Consider the following 19,096-nt stretch of genomic DNA (forward strand, 5'->3'; position numbering starts at 1 on the left):
CAAGTTACCTAACCTCTCTGGGCTTCATTTTCCTCATCTATAAACGGGGACTGTAGTTGTATATAAAATAGGGCTATTGATGGTAAGGTGAGATAATTATGCAGTTGCTTAGTACAGTGGTTGGTGCACAGTAAGAACTCAATAAATGTCGGTGATGATGACGATGAGTTTGGCTTTAGTGTTAGAACTCCAAGAGGGACTGGATAGTGGGTAGATTTTCCAGTTAACAGGAGAAAAATGGCAAGATCCCTGTTGTCTTTTTTCAAGCCTCCCAGAAGCTGGGTAGGAGCTGAAGACAACCCCCAGAGAGAAGGCTTTATGTTCCCGTGGTTGTGGCATTTCTAGGTCTCCCCTGACAGCTGTTCAGCAGCAGGAAGTGTCATTTCTAATAGCTATTAAGTACGCATTACCTAACAAGTAAGGCTCTCGTGTTTTAAGCTTCTGCTGTAGGTTTGGGGCCTCAAGCTCACAACCAAACAAGCCATCGGAGAAGCCAGTGTCAAAAGAGAAAAATCAGAAGCCTTGGATATCTTCTGAAATGCAAGGCTGTTTTGCCAACAACCCAAGGAAGCATCTCAAGCCAGTGAAAGACCTTCAAATAAAAGTAAATAAAAGAAAAAAAGGAATCATAATTAAAAAGCATGTAGGCCACAACAAATAGCATTTAAGCAAGGAGGAAGTTATGAACGGCAGATAGTAATAATAAAAACTGTAGACTTAACAATACTTAGAGCTGGATGGGAGAGGTACCTGATGGAGAATGGGACAAGGTACCAGGAAAGAAATGCCATTTGTCCTCAAGCTCTGAATCTGAACACATTGCTTATTACACTGCACAAATAATGAAAATCTATACCGGAAGACACCCTTCAGTATAGTTCCCTTGTTAGAGTCTTTCTCCATGGAATTTTCTCCACATGCCCTGATGCTAATTGGCTACTTTTATAGATTCATATAGATTCATTTCTTCATAAACTTATCATCTTAACAATGTCTACACCATTCAAAGCCCACATCACAGCATTTAAGACTCAACACTTATACTTCCCACTTGCTTAATCATGTGTATCCAGCAGAATGGAAGCTCTCAGAAGGTAGGGCCATGGCGTGCTTGCTCATCATCATATTTCTGGCACTTAGTGAAGTACCTGACTCATACAAGGCACATAATAAGCATTTGTTGGATGCATGAATAAGTTCTGTCCCCTCAACTGACTTGGAACAACGTGTTAGAACCCTTACACATTCTTTTGATGTGAGGATCAGTTCCATTTTGACTTCTGAGCCTCCCCGGACCCCAGCTCAGTGGGGGATGTGGAATGAATGCTCTGCAAATTCACGCTGACTGATTCCTCCGTTCACCACAAGGCTGTCTTCAGATGCCTGATGCAGACTGGCAGGTGTATAAGAAGACAAGGAACTGCTGTCTGCACCACACATCTGAGGGCATGGGAGGCGCAGTGTGAGGTCAAGAGAGTAAATCCGTATTTCTGTCACTTGGACACATACCCGGTCGTTCGGATGTGATGGGAATCTCACTTGCTAACATGGCAAATTTCTCCCCTGGCAGGAGGGCCTGAGTCTACCTGCCACCTGCGGTGGCAGAAACTGGCAGCACTGGAGGCATCCTGGGCACAGCTGTCAGGGAAGGAACAAAGGTGAATGCGGGTTTGTGTTGAGGGGGGACTTGGGTATTCCTAAGACTTTTATCAAGAAGGAAGAGAAATGATCATGGGCTAGAGCTGGGAGGTGGCAGGAGCCATTCTAGCTGGCAGGGCCAACTGACTTTCCTTCCTACATTTGCTAGCATGATTACCTCACCCTGTCTGCCCCACTTATTTTCTTCTAACAGGAGCTTCTTGGGCTCAGAAGTTGGGTTTTAAAAAAAAAATTAATGTTTATTTATTTTTGAAAGAGAGAGTGTGAATGGGGGAGGGGCAGAGAGAGAGGGAGACACAGAAGCTGAAACAGTCTCCAGGCTCCTAGCTGTCAGCACAGAGCCCAACATGGGACTTGAATTCACAGACCTTGAGATGGTGACCTGAGCTGACATCGGACGCCCAACTAACTGAGCCACCCAGGCGCCCCAGAAGTTGTTTTTAAGTAGCAATCTGCCATAGCCACCAACAAACTGTGCAGGACCAATGGGATAGAGCCTCATAGTGTCTCTGCTATAGGGGTGGTGGGGGAGGGGAGATACATGTGCACACACATACACACACTTACACACAACCACATTCTAATATTTCTTTTATTAAAAATCAGAGGTGTATCTTTGATACGATTCACTGAGGAGGGCACAGCATTTTGCTAAAAATGTGCAACTTCAACCTAATCTCGAGAAAACATCAGACAAACCCACATTGAGGGACATAGTAAAATATACCTGACCAGTACTCTTCAAAATGGTCAAGGTCATGAAACACAAGGCAAAGACTGAGGACCCTTCACAAACTGGAGGGGACATAGGAGACATGACAACTAAATACAATGTGGGATCAGAACCAGAAAAAGAAGGGAAAAATTAGAAAAAAAAAAGTCTGTAAATTAGTCAATAGCATTGCTTCAGTGTTAATTTCCTGGTTTCAATAATTGAACCATTATAATTTAAAATGTTGACATTAGGTGAACTCTGCACAGCAACTCTATGTACTGTTTTTGCAATTTGTCTGCAAGTCAGAAAGGATTTCAATATAAAAAAAACTTCAAACGTGGGGGGTAGTTAAAACAGGATTTATCTCCTATTGTTGATATGAGAAAGGATAAAGTAGTATGTTTTAAGTACTTCACACAGTGCCTTCTACATATCTAATACTTAATAACTATTTGTTATTATTAAAAAAAAACAATTTGAAGTGGAGCCTTAACTCAGGTGCTAATCATTACATTTATTCACTTGAAACTCTTACAGTTAAATTTGAGTGCCTATTTTTACTGGTTTCTCACTTCATCACACAGGTGTAGTTAGTGATTTTTGTTACTCTGAGGAGCCGATATTTATAAAATGAAATGTTAAAGGGTTGCATCTTTCTAGAAGCCAGACTAGAGTACATGGGCTCAGCTCCACTTTTGTGATTCTTGGTGTGCAATAAGTGTATGAGAAGCTGACTTGGCTTGAATGCTCATGACCGTGAAAATATTCCTCTCTCGATAAGGTCAAAGGTAGCACTAACATGTCCTGTTTATTGCAATTGACAAGTTTTCTCTTTTCAAATTTTGGATTTTGACATTGTTCTTTTCAGAATAAATTTATCAATGTAAATGTCATGAGTTGACTTGGAGAAATATGTTAAGTAAATAATAATATAGATAGTCCGTGAATTTATGATTTTGAAAATCATAAAGGTGGTACATGAAAGAGCAAGGTTCGGGGAATAAAGGGCTTAGAATATTTCCCAATATCGTTAATAAAGTAGCTTAAACTGTGTCCATTTCAAAAATCCTAAGGAAGAAATATCTTTAGGGCAAAGAGGTAGATTTTTACTCCTAATACTCTTGAACCAACTTTGCCAAGAAAAAAATAGGGAAACAAAGAGAAAACAGTTTTATTCTTCAAATACTTCAATTTTGCCCACTGTAGGCATCAAGAGCTAAATTAAAATATACAACAAGTTCAAAGGCTGATTACAGGAATAGCTCCTGAGTATGCAGGAGTAACTACTCTTAACAGCCGCTCAATATTTGTTTCACAACGATCAATTATATACCATGGCTAATGCACACTTGGAGTGTGCGCCCAGCCACAGTGCAGGTGGCGAATGCAAAACTCACACCGAGAGTCCTTTTAAGCAGCTAAATGCACACGCCATTACAGATCCATAATGCAGAATGGACGCCCGTCTGCAAATGGATTTAAAGCGAGGAGTTCTTAAATGGCTGAGGTACTTAGGGCTGAAAGGCCAGTAACTGGATGTGCTGCCAGAGCACACATGGTTTTTAGGATTAATAATACATCGATGTGTGTCAGTGTTAATATACATTTACAGCTCATGGGCCATGCAGCGGAGGGCTCAGCCCATTTGCAGCCACATATGAAAGAACTGTTCTGTCCTTCCTTTCATTAATGTCTTCACTCCTAGGAAAATTAGATTACGCAAGAAAGGCCATTCAAGCAGTACTGAGGTTTTCCCTCCTTTCCAGCATTCACAAGGAAAAGTGTTCAGTGCAGTGAAGCCTTGTGTCATCCACCTTCCCCCATCACGGTGCCTCAGAACCTGGCCAAGCAAAGCACTCAAGGGTCCACGGTCTACTTGGTGATGTGCCCACATGCCACTTGGTAGAGTATGCTGAGGCTTCTTGCTCTGCTTCCCTTTTGTATCTGACAAGTTTACCAAAACTTTCACATTACTTAGTGATGGAGGATATGTCTGTAGGTGGTATCATTTAGGGATTGGTCTTGTGCATGTGCAACCAAATCCAGAACTTCAAGCACAAGGAACTCCTCTTTGCTTATCACTCAGCACTCAGAGAGCTGGGAATCACAAATCTTTGGAATACTGTGAATGTTTGAAATGCAATTTCCCCCAGCAATTGTGGTGAGAATGGGGAAAAGGAGTGGCGCTAGTTAGCATTTACAGAGTAGCTTTATTAATAAGTGCCTCTCTCTGAGCATCAAGGCAGGATGATGGTCTTTTAATGAGGGGCACATAAAAATAATGAAAAGATTGTTTAAATATATAAATAATACAGTGTGATATACATCAATTAAAAATGGTAAACATAAACTCTTAGAGGGATCACAACATGTTCTGCTAAGAGCTTTGGGTGTGTTTGCCTCATACCATCCTCACAATGAACTTGTGAAGAAACTCTGCATTTTTCCAGAGGAGGAAACTGAGATTCAGAAATGTTAGATCACTTGCTCAGGGTCACAGAGACACTCAGTGGTGGGGCTGAGATTCAACTCAGAAATGTCTGACTCCTCAGCAAGGGTTCTGAACCTCTTCCTCATTGCTTTCCACACTGGGATATGACCTGCTGGTGGGTGAGGAATCGGCATAGCTGTTTTTTTGTTTCTTTAAAGTTTATTTATTTTGAGAGAGAGAGAGAGCCAGAGAGAGTGAGCAAAGGAGGGGCACAGAGAAAGGGTGAGAGAGAATCCTAAGCAGGTTGCACGCTAACAGTGTGGGGCTTGATCCCACAAAGTGTGAGATCATGACCTGAGCTGAAATCAAGAGTTGGATGCTGTGCCATCAAGATGCCCCAATCAGTGTAGTGGGTTTTAACTGGTGTTTTTAGAAGATGAAACAGAAAAAAAGCATGGAGTGAAGATAAGTGTAGTTTTGTAAAAGGTTAATTTACCTAGAATATATACATGTGTGTGTGAGTGCGCACAACATATCTGAAAAGGGCGAGAAGCTCTGCTTTCTCTTACGCTTGCCTTTGACAGAGACACTTGAAGGTTATGCTCAAGGTCTTTTGCAAGCTAGGTATGCAGCCCCTAAGTCCCCTGGTTTTGTGAGAGTCATTTTCTCTTATATTACCTTTCCCCCAAGAATCCCAGGGCCCCAGCAATTCTGTGCAAAGGAGTGTAGATAAATTAATAATACAATTTAAAACCGATTCCACCAAGATAAATAGCGCTTCCTAGATTAAGAGTGTAGCTGGCCAGAATGAATGAAATTTACTAACCCTGAGATGCTTAATCTTCCATTACATAGAAGTTAATGATTATAAGAAAGGAGTGATGGTAATTCACTTTTGGTTTTACAGGAAATCCAACCATCTAATTTTTAGCAAATCTTTCTTCTCAGCACACCTCGATGCCAAGGATAACCTCCCTGCTCTTCTAGGTAAATTGGCCAATTGTCATATATTAAAACCTGCTCCTTGCTAAAGGGTTAGGTCTTCTAGCATGTATGGGCTTACAAGTTGTCCCAGTGGAATTCTGGAGGGCGTGTGGGCTTCTTTGGTACCCCCTCGCCCCCTCAAAGAAGTCTATGTCTTGTTATCCAACCATAGCAGGGAAGGAGTGGTAAGTACCTTTAGCACAGTCTGCTCCTAGAAATCCTGGGAAGCAGTGACATAGCCCGGACACACATTCGCCATTCCCGTGGCAGTTACGTGGACAGTCTTGCACTGAATCTGAAAAAGAGAGAAACTTAGCAACTACCCTTTCCTCTGCTTGCTGATGAAGCAATTTGGTAATCAGTTTTGAAGACCAGTGGTAGTGTCCTCAAGTGCCCACAGGGGACCGGTAGCGAGCGTGAGTGAGTGAAGGGAATGGGAAATTAAAGGGATGAGGGCAATGTGGACAATGCATGGAAGTAACCACTGCTCTCTATCTGACTAACACCCAGGCAGGAATGCAGGGTTAGTATTGCTGCAACATCTGCTTTTGCAAAAGAAATGACTTATTTGGATTTAAAACCTGAAATTTCCCATGTCTGAATGTTGACAAGTTTAAAACATCATGAATGTTGTCCCCTTCCCTCCCTGTGCCCCCTACCTGCCCCCTGCCCTTTCAGGCTATCAGTCTGAGATTTGGTATGACATGTGGGATATCAGCCTTTAGCCTCAGATAACGGGGAGGAGTCTCCAAATGACAGTGGTGGTTCCTGATCTCAGGTTTGTAGAGTAAAAAAATTCCTTGCTTTAAGGAAAGAAAAATCCAAATGTGTAAGACTGACCAATTCAGGCACTGTTTTGGATCCATTAAGTAGTAGGTTTTAGGTCATATGAAAGTCCTTTTATGCCTACCTTTTTCAGATCTTATTTTTCATGAAAACCAATTAGTTCCCATTTGTTCTAACCAGCATAGCCATCTTATTTCATGATTTACTTTTCTATGCATACTCTTAAGTCATAACTTCAAAGGGATCATTTTGGAACTTTTTCGTGTTAACTTAGGTCTACAGAGACGAAGACATACTCTTAAAATTATTATCATTATTATTATCAACCTCATTTTTTTTTTTTGCCTTAAATTAAAATAAACACTTAGACTTTCAGGTGCCAAATTACTAAGATGATGAAAAACACAAGCCATCATGGCCAGAATGTGACCTTTACCCAACCCTTGGGGAGTCAGGGTCACTGACCTGATGGATGTTGCATGAAAGACTATCAAGTAAGACCGTTCCTAATGGAGTAACCTGAGAGTGGTAAAGAAGGCTTTTCCTTTAAACCAAATTTTCCAGTTACTCCCACTCTGGACTGAAAAGCAAAATTGTGCATACTGCTTTCTTTCTAGTGTTTCCCTTCCTAGCCCTCTTCTTCCAGAACCAAGCTGTAGTTGGTTTCTGGCACTCTGAGGAGAACTCAATGAGTGTATTTGCTTTTATGAAATCAGGTAAAAGACTACAGACTCCATGAAGCCAATTTCTTGAATGTTTATCAATTAACGCTTCAGGTTAAAACTCCTTGAGGTTGGCTCTGTGGGTGGGCTGAGAAACATCCAAGTGGCTACTGATTTCCATTTATTCATCATACACGCATTCATTCAAGAAGCTTTAGGTTGAGTCATGAAATAGCCACTTCTGCAGATCAAAAATCAGCAATTTCACATGGTTTGGGGAGACAATTCTCCATGTCTCTAATCCTCCATATGGTTTCTGAAGGTCTTGTGAACTGACACACTGCCTTAGTTTTGGACTATCTTTTCAAGGTTGTCTGCACAGTGAACCACGTTGGAAGACAGATATAGTGTCTTTCTCCAGAGCAAAGGGCAGGTTTACTTACTGTCCAGTATAATAAAGATAATATTTCCCTCTAGAGCAAAGAACAGGCAGGCTCACTGCCCATTCTGAGAGACTCAGGTGTAATAAACTCAAGATTTCTTTTCTGTGATGCAACCTATTGCATGTGCGGGTATCATGGGACCCTGTTCATGTAGCCCTGTGGGAACTGGGGCTTGGAGGACCAGCACACATACTAATATCTGGATATTGCATTGTTCTGAGTGATAAAGGCCCTTGTCTCTGACCCAGGAGTTTCATGCCTTTTGATAATATCTATGAAATTGTGGCAAGCTAACATGTTAGCTTACAATTAGGGTGAGCTCTTAGACCTGTCATATTCTTGAAGTATGGTTCACTTTATTAACTAAACACCTATTCTATGCGAGGTACTGTAAAAGGCATTGGTGAATACAAGGGTAAATAAGACAGGGAAGGTCCCTGCCCTCATATAACTTTCACTGTCATGGAGAATACAGGTCACCCCCCCCCCCCCAATATATCAACAAATAAAACAAGGAAAAGTTGTGATAAGTACTTTGAATAGAATAGGATACTTCGATAGGGAGTAGCAGGAGGAAGATACTCAGGGAGGAAGGCCAGAAAGGGCCTCTCCATTCCATGCAGGTGATATTTAAGGGTGAGCTGGGATAGGCAAGTGAAGAGCTAGTTACAAAGTCTTTCATATAGTAGGAATAGCTTATGTAAAGGCCCTGAGGTGGAAAATAGCAGAACTGATCCAATGTGGCTGGAGGATAACAAAAAGGAAGGGAGTGCCATGAAATGAGTTTGGTGAGGTCCAGGCAGGGGGTCAGATCATATGGGGCCCTGTAGGTCATGCAGATAGTTGGATTCTTTTCTGTGACCCATGGGAACAAGCCGTTTTCAACACAGAAATAACACTATGTCCACTTTGTCCACTTGTCCACTTTGCATTTTAAGAAGTCACCCCTATAGTGAGGTAGAGATTGCTTCTCCCTCGACCAGCATCCAGGTCAGGGAATGGTTTGGTACAAACTGACACTGCTGAGGGGAACCTGGGTGGCTCAGTCGGTTGAGCCTCTGACTGTGGCTCAGGTCATGATCTCATAGTTCTTGGGTTCAAGCCCCATGTTGGATTGTGTGCTGACAGCTCAGAGCCTGGAGCCCTCAGATTCTGTGTCTCCCTCTCTCTCTGTCCCTTGCCTGCTTGTGCTTTCTCTCTCTCTCTCTCTCTCTCTCTCAAAGTAAATAAACATTAAAAAAAAAAAAACAAACCCTGACACTGCTGAGCTCAAAGCACCCTGTTTCCAAACTTACCAACTTTAGAGATAAGGCAGCAGAGGTCAAGGGAGCTCTTTGCCACCAGAGTCTCATGCAAAAGGATGGAGCTCTTTGCTGCGCTGGAGGACCTCTCTTGCTCTTTAGCTGAGGTATTTATCCTTAATGTCAGTTTACAAAATACCTAGCTCCTGGATATCTTCCTTCCCCACCTTCTCTCAATCAAGGAGGTTTTTATATCAATTTCTGTGTTCCTGTAATTCCCACAATCACCCTTTCATGCGTGTGTCTTCTCTCATCAGGCTCCATGAGGAACAGACCAGATGTGAATCATTCATTGAGGTATTCTCAATGTACACAGCAGGTCCTTGGTAAACAGTTGTCAAAGTGTGTGCACGCATGTGTGTGTGTGTGTAGGAGGGTAGGAGAATCCAATATAAGCAAAAGCTGTAATGATGAGTACTTTTCATTGCATTTTCTCAGCATTTCTACAGTTTTGGAGAGAAAAAGCAATCACATGGTGCTGTTGAAATATAAAAGGAGCCCACACTTTCAGTCCCCCTTTTGCAACACCGGATTAAATAGTACTGTTGTGATATTATCAGTTTTCCTTTCTGTCAGCCTGGTTTAAGTTTTCTTGAGGAACAATGGCAGGTGCTGAGAGGACGCCCAGGAAATGGGGTTTTTACATAGGCAGAGGGTGGCCTCTAGTAAATCTGCACTGCACTTTGAGTATACCACTCTGTTGTCCCCTGAGATGAAACTCATTTCTGAAAGCAGCTGCTTCTTTCCAAAACACATCAAAAGACTTCCCTGAGTCAAAGGTATATTTAGTGTGATCGCTGGTTGACACCCGTCTAACATTTTTCCTTCTGTTTCATATCGCAGGGGCTTTCGGCGCTCCTGGCTGCTCTTGACGGAGAACGTTCTGATAATAGGTATGTGTGGGAAAACCTCTGAACCAAATAAAACACTATTCTTTTCCCTGCATTTCAGGCCAATTACTATCATTGCTCTATCAAGATGTCTGCCCAATTATTAGGCCGATTACCTTTGACTTTCTGTTTGAGCTACAGTCCAGACAAGAGAAATCCTCTGGGGAAAACTGCTATTCTCATCTCTGACAGGGGAATGAGGGTAATGGCCTGGGGGAAGGGCATCTCACTACCACAACGTCTGTGTCTATATGGATAAAGGAGAGGGAAGGCAGAAGCCATTACTAGATAATCTGGCCCCCAGAAAATTTGCTGTGCAGTGGGAAAGGGACTTATGTGGCTGGAATCCAAAGCAATCCAGTGGTTACGAGCACAGGCTCTGGAATGTTTGGATGCTGACTCCACCCTGGATTAGGGTGTATGACCTTGGGCAAGTTGTTTAACTTTTCTCAGTGGTGGCTTCTCCACTAGAAGATAGAATACTGGAGGTACCTACCTCACATGACTACTCTATGGGTTGACTGGCCTAGTACTCCCAGAGGGCCTGATCCAGAGGTGAGCGCATTGTCAGCATTCCATAAATGTGTACTTGTTTTCGTTATTAGCCATTTCACTGAGTCCTGTAGACACCAACTAAGCCAGCTGCTGTTTATGGCACGTGGTTTTATGTTTGTACTAAACCTTTTGAGTATAAATATAAGGTGTCAAAAATATGTAATTTCTCATGTTCTCTCTTTTTTCTTCTGCGAGAGAGTGAGTGGGGAGAGGCAGAGAGAGACAGAGAGTGAGAGAGAATTGCAAGCAGGCTCCACACTGTCAGCTCAGAGCCCGATGCGGGGTTCAAACTCACGAACCATGAGATCATGAACCTGAGCCACAGTCGGATGTTCAACCAACTGAGCCACCCAGGCATCCCTCTCATTATGTTCTTAAACTTAAGATTGCTTAAAAAAAATTAATGTTTATTTATTTTTTGAGAGAGAGGCACACAAAACTAGCAGTGGGCGTGGGGGTGCAGACAGAGAGGGAGACACAGAATCTGGAGCAGGCTCCAGGCTCTGAGCTGTCAGCACAGAGCCCGACACAGGGCTTGAACTCACAAACCATGAGATCATGACCCGAGCCGAAGGTGGACGCTCAACCGACTGAGCCACCCGGGTGCCCCAAGATTTCTTTTAATCTCAACAACTCAAACTACTTTTTTCCTCTCGTGAGCTGGTTTTTATCAAACTTTTTGCTTCTCTCTATCCCCCATTGGTATGTAATCTGATGCTGGAAATTTTCTGTCACTGAGGAAGACGTTTTCCAGTGGCTTCCATGATACAAAGTTTATAACATTAGTTTAGAGCAGGGGTTGGCAAACATTTTCTGTAAAGGGACAGAAAGTAAATATTTAGGTTTTGTTGGCCAAACTGTCTCTGTTGCAACTACTCAACTCTGTTGTTTTAGCTGCCAGAGACAATATGTCAACAGATGAACATGGCTGTGCTCCAGAAAAACTTTATTTATAAAAGCAGGCAGTGGGCCAGACTCAGTCCATGGGCTACAGTGTGTCAACCCCTGCTTTAGACCATTTGGCTACTCCTGATAGGACCAATTTTTCCTTAGCAGAGGGAATAAGGTTTAGCTGTGATGCTATGGTCAATACCAAATCCTGATTTTATACAATTTGGAAGTTGTGGCTATGGATAACAAACTGCCACCTGCATTCTAGGTTGGCTTACATAGATCTTTCAAGAATCAAGGAACCCCTCAGAGAAATCCATGTGGCCAATAGAGAAGTTCTGAAAATGCAGTCACTAGAAAAAAACAGCTGTACAAGATGGGCTCCTAGAAAACCATCAGCTCTCATTCAGTGACTACTAGCTCCATTGTAGACACGTTCCATATGTAAAGTCACATCATCCTTCCCTTCAACGACACAGTTATTACATTTTCACAAATGAAACTGAGGCTCTGGGAGGTAAGTGACTTTCCCAGTTAGGAGGTAGGAAAGAAAAGCTGGGATTTAATCCTCCATTACCAGGTCTTTCCTCATGACACTACCTTATCGAGGCTTCTCCAGTGAACCTCAGCATGCCCAACTAAACACGTTGGAGACAACATGCAGAAAGGCCCAGAAGGCCATGCCATTTCTACCATGTCTACATCCTGGGACCTGGAGAGACTCAGTTTTCTGAGCCTCAGTGTATTCCTCTGTGAAATGTGTCTAACACTGCCCCAATTCACAAAATTCACAAATGTTCTACCCAGGATCTGTTATCTTCGTCAGGATAAAAACCTGATGACAAAATAGATATAATGAAAATATCTGTTCTTATTTAATTGTTAAAGTCCTTCAGGTTTGCTTTAGAAAACTTTGTAAAATCTTCTCAAACTAATGGCCCTTTCAGGGGTTTATAAGCACATATAAGAGGAAATTTTGAATAAAACCATAGCTTCTCCTGTGAAAGCTAATAAAAAAAAACAGGGCTAAAACATGCCAAAAGTGACAAGTGCTTAATTAAAGCATTTTGAGATTTACCTACGTGGGAACGAAGATATGATTTTTTTCCTTATGTCTATATCCTTTTCTTGATTTATTTTTATGGCTTTTTAAAACTTTTTATTTTGGGCTTTCCTGGATTTTTAAGAGAAATTCTGAGCTGACGTGAATGGTCTGTATCTATTGGCTCCAGTGCATGTTTAGAGATTTATAAACTTTATGTTATTTGATTCTCACAAGAGCCCTATGGCATGGGTCCTAGTTCTATCTTACCATGAGGAAACTGAAGCTTGGAAAAGTCTAACAATTTGTGTAGGTTGTGTGGCCAGGACTTGAGCCAGTCTGTCTGATTCAAGCTATTTACCACAACTGGATCCTGTAGTCAGTCTTCCCATTTTAATCAGGGCTAGTTTTAGGTGAAAGATACTATGAAGTCTAACTAAGGGATTCTGGTTTGGTTTCTCATACAGTAGAAACTACATTGGAAGATGTGCCTTCTACAGAGAAACCCAGAACATTTCCGTTCTTCGCCTTGTGGCATATCACCTCAGAGACCCCACACCTACCTAAGACAACAGTGTTGAAGGAAACCATCTCTTTGTCTTTGCCATCATTGTAGAAGGCCAAGTGCCACAGGCCCACATCCAGGTACTGTACAAACACGGCTTCATTTTGAACGAGGGTCTGTATGCTCCGGCGTTCCCTGGGTGACTCAACCACACTCCACTTCTCCTTCCCATCCAGACGTTCCATGAAGTCATACTAGGGTAAGAAGAGACAGTGCCATGTGTGAAAGAGGTAAAAGATCTGGTCTCATGACTAGTACCTTCCCCTCCCAGCCCATTAGTTAACTGAGGAATGTTTGAGCACATTTTACTATGAGCTCATCCAGTAAAAGAAGAGTCACAGAAGTTGTAATAATAAGCCACCATTTATTATGCTTATAATCATTGCTAATAATTTTATTTCTATAAGGCTACAATCCCTTTTCTGCAGTTTGAAATCCAAAAAGCTTTAAAGCCCAAACTTTGATCATTCTTTGTGTGTGTGTGTGTGTGTGTGTGTGTGTGTGTGTGAGAGAGAGAGAGAGAGAGAGAGAGAATTGGTCCAATCACTACTAGGTTATATAATATCTAGTATGTGCCAAGTATAACTTTTTTTATAATTCTCCAAATTCTGGATTCCAAAAATCATTTGGCTCCCCAAGAATTTCAGATAAGGAAGTATAGACCTATGTTACCGGCTACAACTTACTGATCATTTACCAAGGGAAGGTGGAATAGAAGATTAGTTAAGAATGAGGGTTGTGTTCACTATATTGTATACCTGAAACTAATGTAACATTGTATGGAAAATATATTTTAATTAAAAAAAAAAAGAATGATGGTTGTGTAGCCAGACTATCTGTGTAGCCAGAATCAGGCATTAGCTTCACCCATCTGTGCCTCAGTTTCCCTATTTACAAAATTGAAAATAATAGTACCTATGTTATATGTTGTTGTGAAGAATAATATTTATAACAGTGCCTGGAGGAGAGCAAACACAAAATACATGTTAGCTAGCCAGCTATCATCATCATCATCATCATCATCATCATCACTGTCATCATTTCATTCAATTCTTGAAAAAATCCTAAAGATAAGTACTATTTGTATCTTATTTTACAGATAAGAAAACTGAGGCTCAGAGAAATCAAACAACTTGTCAAAATCACACAGCCACTAAGTGACCAAGTAAAAATTTAGACTTAGATCTCTCAGATAAACCAGCAATTAAATATTATACTGTTTCAGTGGAAACTGGGCTAATAACTAGAAGGGATCAATGAGAGATAAAGTAGTCAGTGAAGGCTACCAAGATGAGGGGAATGGGGAGCAAATGTAACCCAAGAAAGCCCTGTCCTAGAGAATGGTGAAATACTCTGGTGGGCAAGTTGGAGCCACTGATGATACCTGAGCAGTGACTGATGCAATGGAAGGAATGTTTTGAGGAATTCATTTGCAGGCAGGATACGAAATGTTCTAGAGGGGAGGATGAAAAGAACCAGGTCAGTTGGGAAATTGCAGAAATCCAAATATGACGTGACAAGGGTCTTGATTAGGACGGTCAACGAGAAGAAGAGACAACTTTGGAGGAAAGTTTTTAAGAAAGAAGGGACACTGTTCGACCATGGGCTGGACAGAGAGGATGAAGGAAAAGGAAGAGAGGACACTAATGCCTCTTACTTGACAAGAAAATCGATAAGACCCCTGTAGAAATGGTCTAATCTTGTGAATTCTTCAAAATCACAGCACAGAAAAGTCAGTTGCTCTGTGACTTCCAGAGAACATTCAAAAGTGTAGGTCCCTAGCAGATAAAAACCACCACTGTGGGATTAAGCTTTCTCTCACCACTTCCCCTCCATAAAAAAGGATTTTATAGGTTACAGACATTTACTATAACCTCTTTCATGAAGTTCATAGAATTAAACTTCAGGAATCTATTAATGTGACTTCCCCATCATTAGGATTGCCAGTTTTTCCCAACTGAAACATTATCATTGAAAACAAAAGAGTCTGTAATTCTAAGCACAAAGACTTTACCATCGGACAAACCTGGGTTTGAATTCTGACTGCCTTTTGCTATTGTTTAAAGTTGATCAATCTGCTTTTAGACTCTTCCTGGTTTGCACATTAGGGAATAATAATACTCAACTTTTGGACATGTTTTAAGGATGACATGACATAATGCTTAGGGCAGCATCTTGAAGGAGTAACAATTTTACTAAGTACCTCATGACTATGAGAAACTTAATGGCAAATTAGAGTGATCAGAGAAGTACCTGGTTCCAGTTTTTCCATCTGGGGGCTGGAGATGGTCATTGCTTAGGAAGTGAAAATTTCCCCATCTCTGAGAAAACAAGTATTTGTATTTAGCTTTTCTCTACCCCATATCCCATTGGTCACACCTGTCTTTATGGGATAAAATAAATGGTTTGAGGTGATACAACAAACCAATGCTTCTTTCGGAGACCTCTGTAACCAAAACATTTGTTCCTTAGCAACCTCGTAAATGTTCAACTACCCAGACCCATGTCTACAAATTGCTGTCAGCCAGAGTAATGAGTGTAACTTCCTTGGTGCTGAGGTGAGAAGAATATACTTCATTTGGGGCCCACGATATCACCCCCATGAGGAAAAGTTTGGAGAAGGTGATTACTTGTGTGGGGGGCCATTGCTCACGATTAATTTGGACATTACTCATCTCTTGCTGAACTGACTGGCTGGCTGGCCGGCCAAGAGCACTGAAATGGGTTAGGACCAGCAGCAGTTCTAGCTGTTCAACCAATCAGATTACTCTGGGAAAAGGTATGTGTCAGAGGAGAGAGAAGGCATCTATTTGGCTGGCTCCTCTGAGTCACTCCAAAGAAGCATGGAGGGCAGTTTTCATTTAAGGAAGAATCTGCAAGCCAGGGCTGTCAAACAGGGCAGTGGGACATGTGGATGTGATACAATACAATGCCTGATGTGCTTCAATCCTGTACCCTCTATTGTGCTTTGCTTTTTTCAAATCACTCCTCACACTCTACAATCATACAGCTTATTTTTATGTTTATTGTCAGTCTACTCAGGAGAATGTAAACCCCAGGAAGGTGGGAGGGGGAGGGGTTTGCCTGTCTGCTGGAGAGGTTAAGAGGACTTCTGAGCTAGACTACCTAGGGTTAGAATCCTAGCACTGCCACTTACTTGCCATGACACTCACACAAGCTATTTAAATTCTCTGTGCCTCAGTCTCCTTATCTTTAAAATGGGGACAATAATTGTGTCTATGTCAGAACATCGTTGTAAGGATTAAGTGAACCAATTCATGTCAAGCGCTTAGAACAGTACTTTGTGCATGGTACACATGCCCCAAGGCTTCAGTTTTTTTTTTTTTCCACAGGGCTCAGTGTTTAATCTCTCCAGCTTCTTACACCTTATGACCATCACAGAGGTGAGGGAAAGAGAAACACCGCTTATCTAGCCTCTCACCATTTCCAGACAGGAGACAGAGGCATAGTGCCAGTAGTATTGGGGTTCCCTTGCCTACTGCTGCTTAAGAAACTCTAAAAGAAAAAAAAAAAAGAAACCAGTACCACAGATCAGTGCTACAGATTGCAAATAAATATGCAGTGAGGAGCAAGGCATAGATCAACAGCGCTGGTGGGGAGGGAGTGTAACAAAGAAACTCCCGCACCAACAAGTCTCCCCCAACTGTCCTCCTCCTCAAACTCCAAAGTAATTCCTCTGTCATCCTTTAGCCTCACACATGCTGAACAGAGGAGCAGGTCAGAAGGGTGAACTGGTGATGTGGAGAGTTCCAGTTCCTATGTTGCTGCTTTTTCTCAGAGCAAGAGTTATAAACAAATTATAGTGGACTGGTTGGTTAAGACTGAGCCCAAATTCTTTACATTGAGACTGGGGAAAAGCCCCAGCACGGTCCGCCATTCTCTGCAGGGGGCTAGATCACGGATTGCCCCACCCTCAGTGACATGCTTGGCTAAGGTGGGGAAGGTGGGGAGCCAGCGGGCATTGGCTTACTACTCCTGGGCTCCCTTCACCCCAGAGTTATAGAAATCCCATTTTTCAGTTATAAGAGGGAAACGTACGATACAGCAAATAAATACTACTTCAATATAGCACCAAATAAATTAGGTAACATAGTTGGAGACAGAGAGGAAGGAGGCTGGGGGCTGAGGGAGTCCTTGCCACCCTGTTCTAAGGTCAAGGGAAGGTAAAAGGGACGGGGAAGCCAACAGGGATGTAAAAAGAGCCTTTTGAATCTGAAGGACAGCTCTAGATTCAGACAAAGAACTGAGGAGGGGTCTGCTCCCCATCCTCTACTCTTGGAGTTCACTCCTCCATCTCACTGATCTCAAGCAGAGTCTGATCAGTAAATATTAAATACCAAATTAATAAAATACTAAATTTGTAAATGAATTCCACTGAAAAGCAACAAAATTGGAATGTATTCAAGGTTTTGTCTCTAATAATAATCACTTGCACTCCCTAATGCACTGTATTGAAAGAAAGAGGACAGGATAGAGTTACAGACAGCACGGCTGAGTTGCGGACCACCTGGCCATGCAGGACATGCATGCAATGGGATGTTGTGGTGGTTGCACATTCCCATAGATCAAGATTTGAGAGTTGACTGTAGGAGGCCATGATGACATCCCGTTCCCAAATGTCAGCGGGGTATTGTACAATGCCTGCTTTCCTTCTCAGGACTTCCCTTGTTCCTTCTCTTGTCTTCCCTTCCCACTTTGACACTGTTTCTTAGTGCCCACCGTGGTAGTGATTGTTGATCATTGTCTACATCGGGGCTCTCACTCTTTTTCAGCCTTCTTGCTGCCTGGTGGGGAGCACATGGTGGTTTTCCAGTCAATGGAATATAAGCTGTGGGATGAGCTCCACTTCCAGACCCTGCCATAAAACATCCTGTGCAACCTCCTACTTGCTCTCTCTTCACCTCTATCTGCCTCTGGAGGGTGCCAGAGCACCTTTACAGCCCAGGATGGTGGAGCTACATGCCAGGAATGGCCTGGATCTGAGCATGAGCCCTTGGAGGAAGGCTGAAGTCACAACATGAGCAAGCAATAAACACTTATTACACCAAGCCAATGAGTTGTTGAGGCTTCATTGTTACTTCAGCAGAACCTATCTTGATGTCATGCTTCTCTTTGTTCCCTGTTACTCCCCAAGGTCATGGTGGGTTCCCGCATATTTGCCATGGAGTCAAGCCCCAACCTATTTTGTGTGGGGTGTCTGTTTACCCCAGTTTGCCCAGGAGTGTCCTAATTGACACTTCTTGTTCGTCCTTTCACTACAGAAAGTGCTCCAGTCTGGAATACATAGTTACCCTACTCACAGGCGAACAGGCACTAAGCAGCATCACAGAGCACCATTTATCATTCCTGTAACTTTGGGAAGGTTGAAGGCTGGTAGCACAAAGTGGATCAATGCAACCAAATGCAGAGACTGCCTTCTAGGGTGGGGAATGCAGGAGCTCAGTGAGAAGCTGGTTTGCAGGGAGGCCATCTAGTCTAGGAGAAACTCTGCTCTCTCGGATTCCTAGACTGCAGGCTGGCCAGCTTGCTTGGCAGCCTGGCTGACACTAGAAGGAGGCCATTTTCCAAAGGCACAGGCCCTGGCCAGAGTTTCTTTTTCATGACCCAGCACTGGGGATTGATAACTTAGGCTTGGTACCAGGGACATCTGTCTCCTCTGTTCCAAGACCTCATCACGATCAGTCCTGGATATAGGGATGCTCAGGAGATCATGCTGTGCTTGGTTGACTAAGAGGTTGCTTTATAGCACATTATATCTAATAGATTTGCAGAAGCCCTGGAAGAGATTAGGAGGCACATGACCAAATCCCGGTAGGGGGTGTACGTGTGCATGGGCTGGCTGTGGGAGGAAGCCTGTCTCCCAAGGCAGCTTGTCTCTCTCGACTTGGCAATAAAGCCACCCAGAGGGTGATAGCACAACAGCCCAAATAAACACCCCCACCACCCCCAAGTTCTCTATTTTTCCTTGGCCTTTGAAAAATAACCTATGCCGGCATTCAACGTAAGGGCTATGCCTTTGAGTCATCAGTCATACCAAAAGTGGCATGAAAATGCAACTTTTACGAGCGCTGGAGAGGCAAAAAAATAAACCACAGCAAATATTTGACTGATCCAATTATAAATCTCCCCTACTTCTTGGCAGAGACCAAGG

The 19,096-nt window shown here is 42.6% G+C and overlaps 1 protein-coding gene across 3 annotated transcripts in view; it reads right to left on the bottom strand.

Annotated features, from left to right (window-relative positions):
• The window catches only part of TENM2 (teneurin transmembrane protein 2), a 944,724-nt gene that overhangs the window by 168,973 nt on the left and 756,655 nt on the right, over positions 1-19,096 (bottom strand). For all 3 annotated transcript variants that reach the window (XM_047877002.1, XM_047876993.1, XM_047877010.1), the window contains 2 exons: positions 12,923-13,118; positions 5,983-6,084 (listed from right to left, as the gene is read on the bottom strand). In XM_047877002.1, the coding sequence (XP_047732958.1) occupies positions 5,983-6,084; positions 12,923-13,118 (298 nt within the window). The remainder of the gene's footprint in view (positions 1-5,982; positions 6,085-12,922; positions 13,119-19,096) is intronic.

Source organism: Prionailurus viverrinus, chromosome A1 (genome assembly GCF_022837055.1).
Source record: "Prionailurus viverrinus isolate Anna chromosome A1, UM_Priviv_1.0, whole genome shotgun sequence".
Taxonomy (NCBI): Eukaryota; Metazoa; Chordata; class Mammalia; order Carnivora; family Felidae; genus Prionailurus; species Prionailurus viverrinus.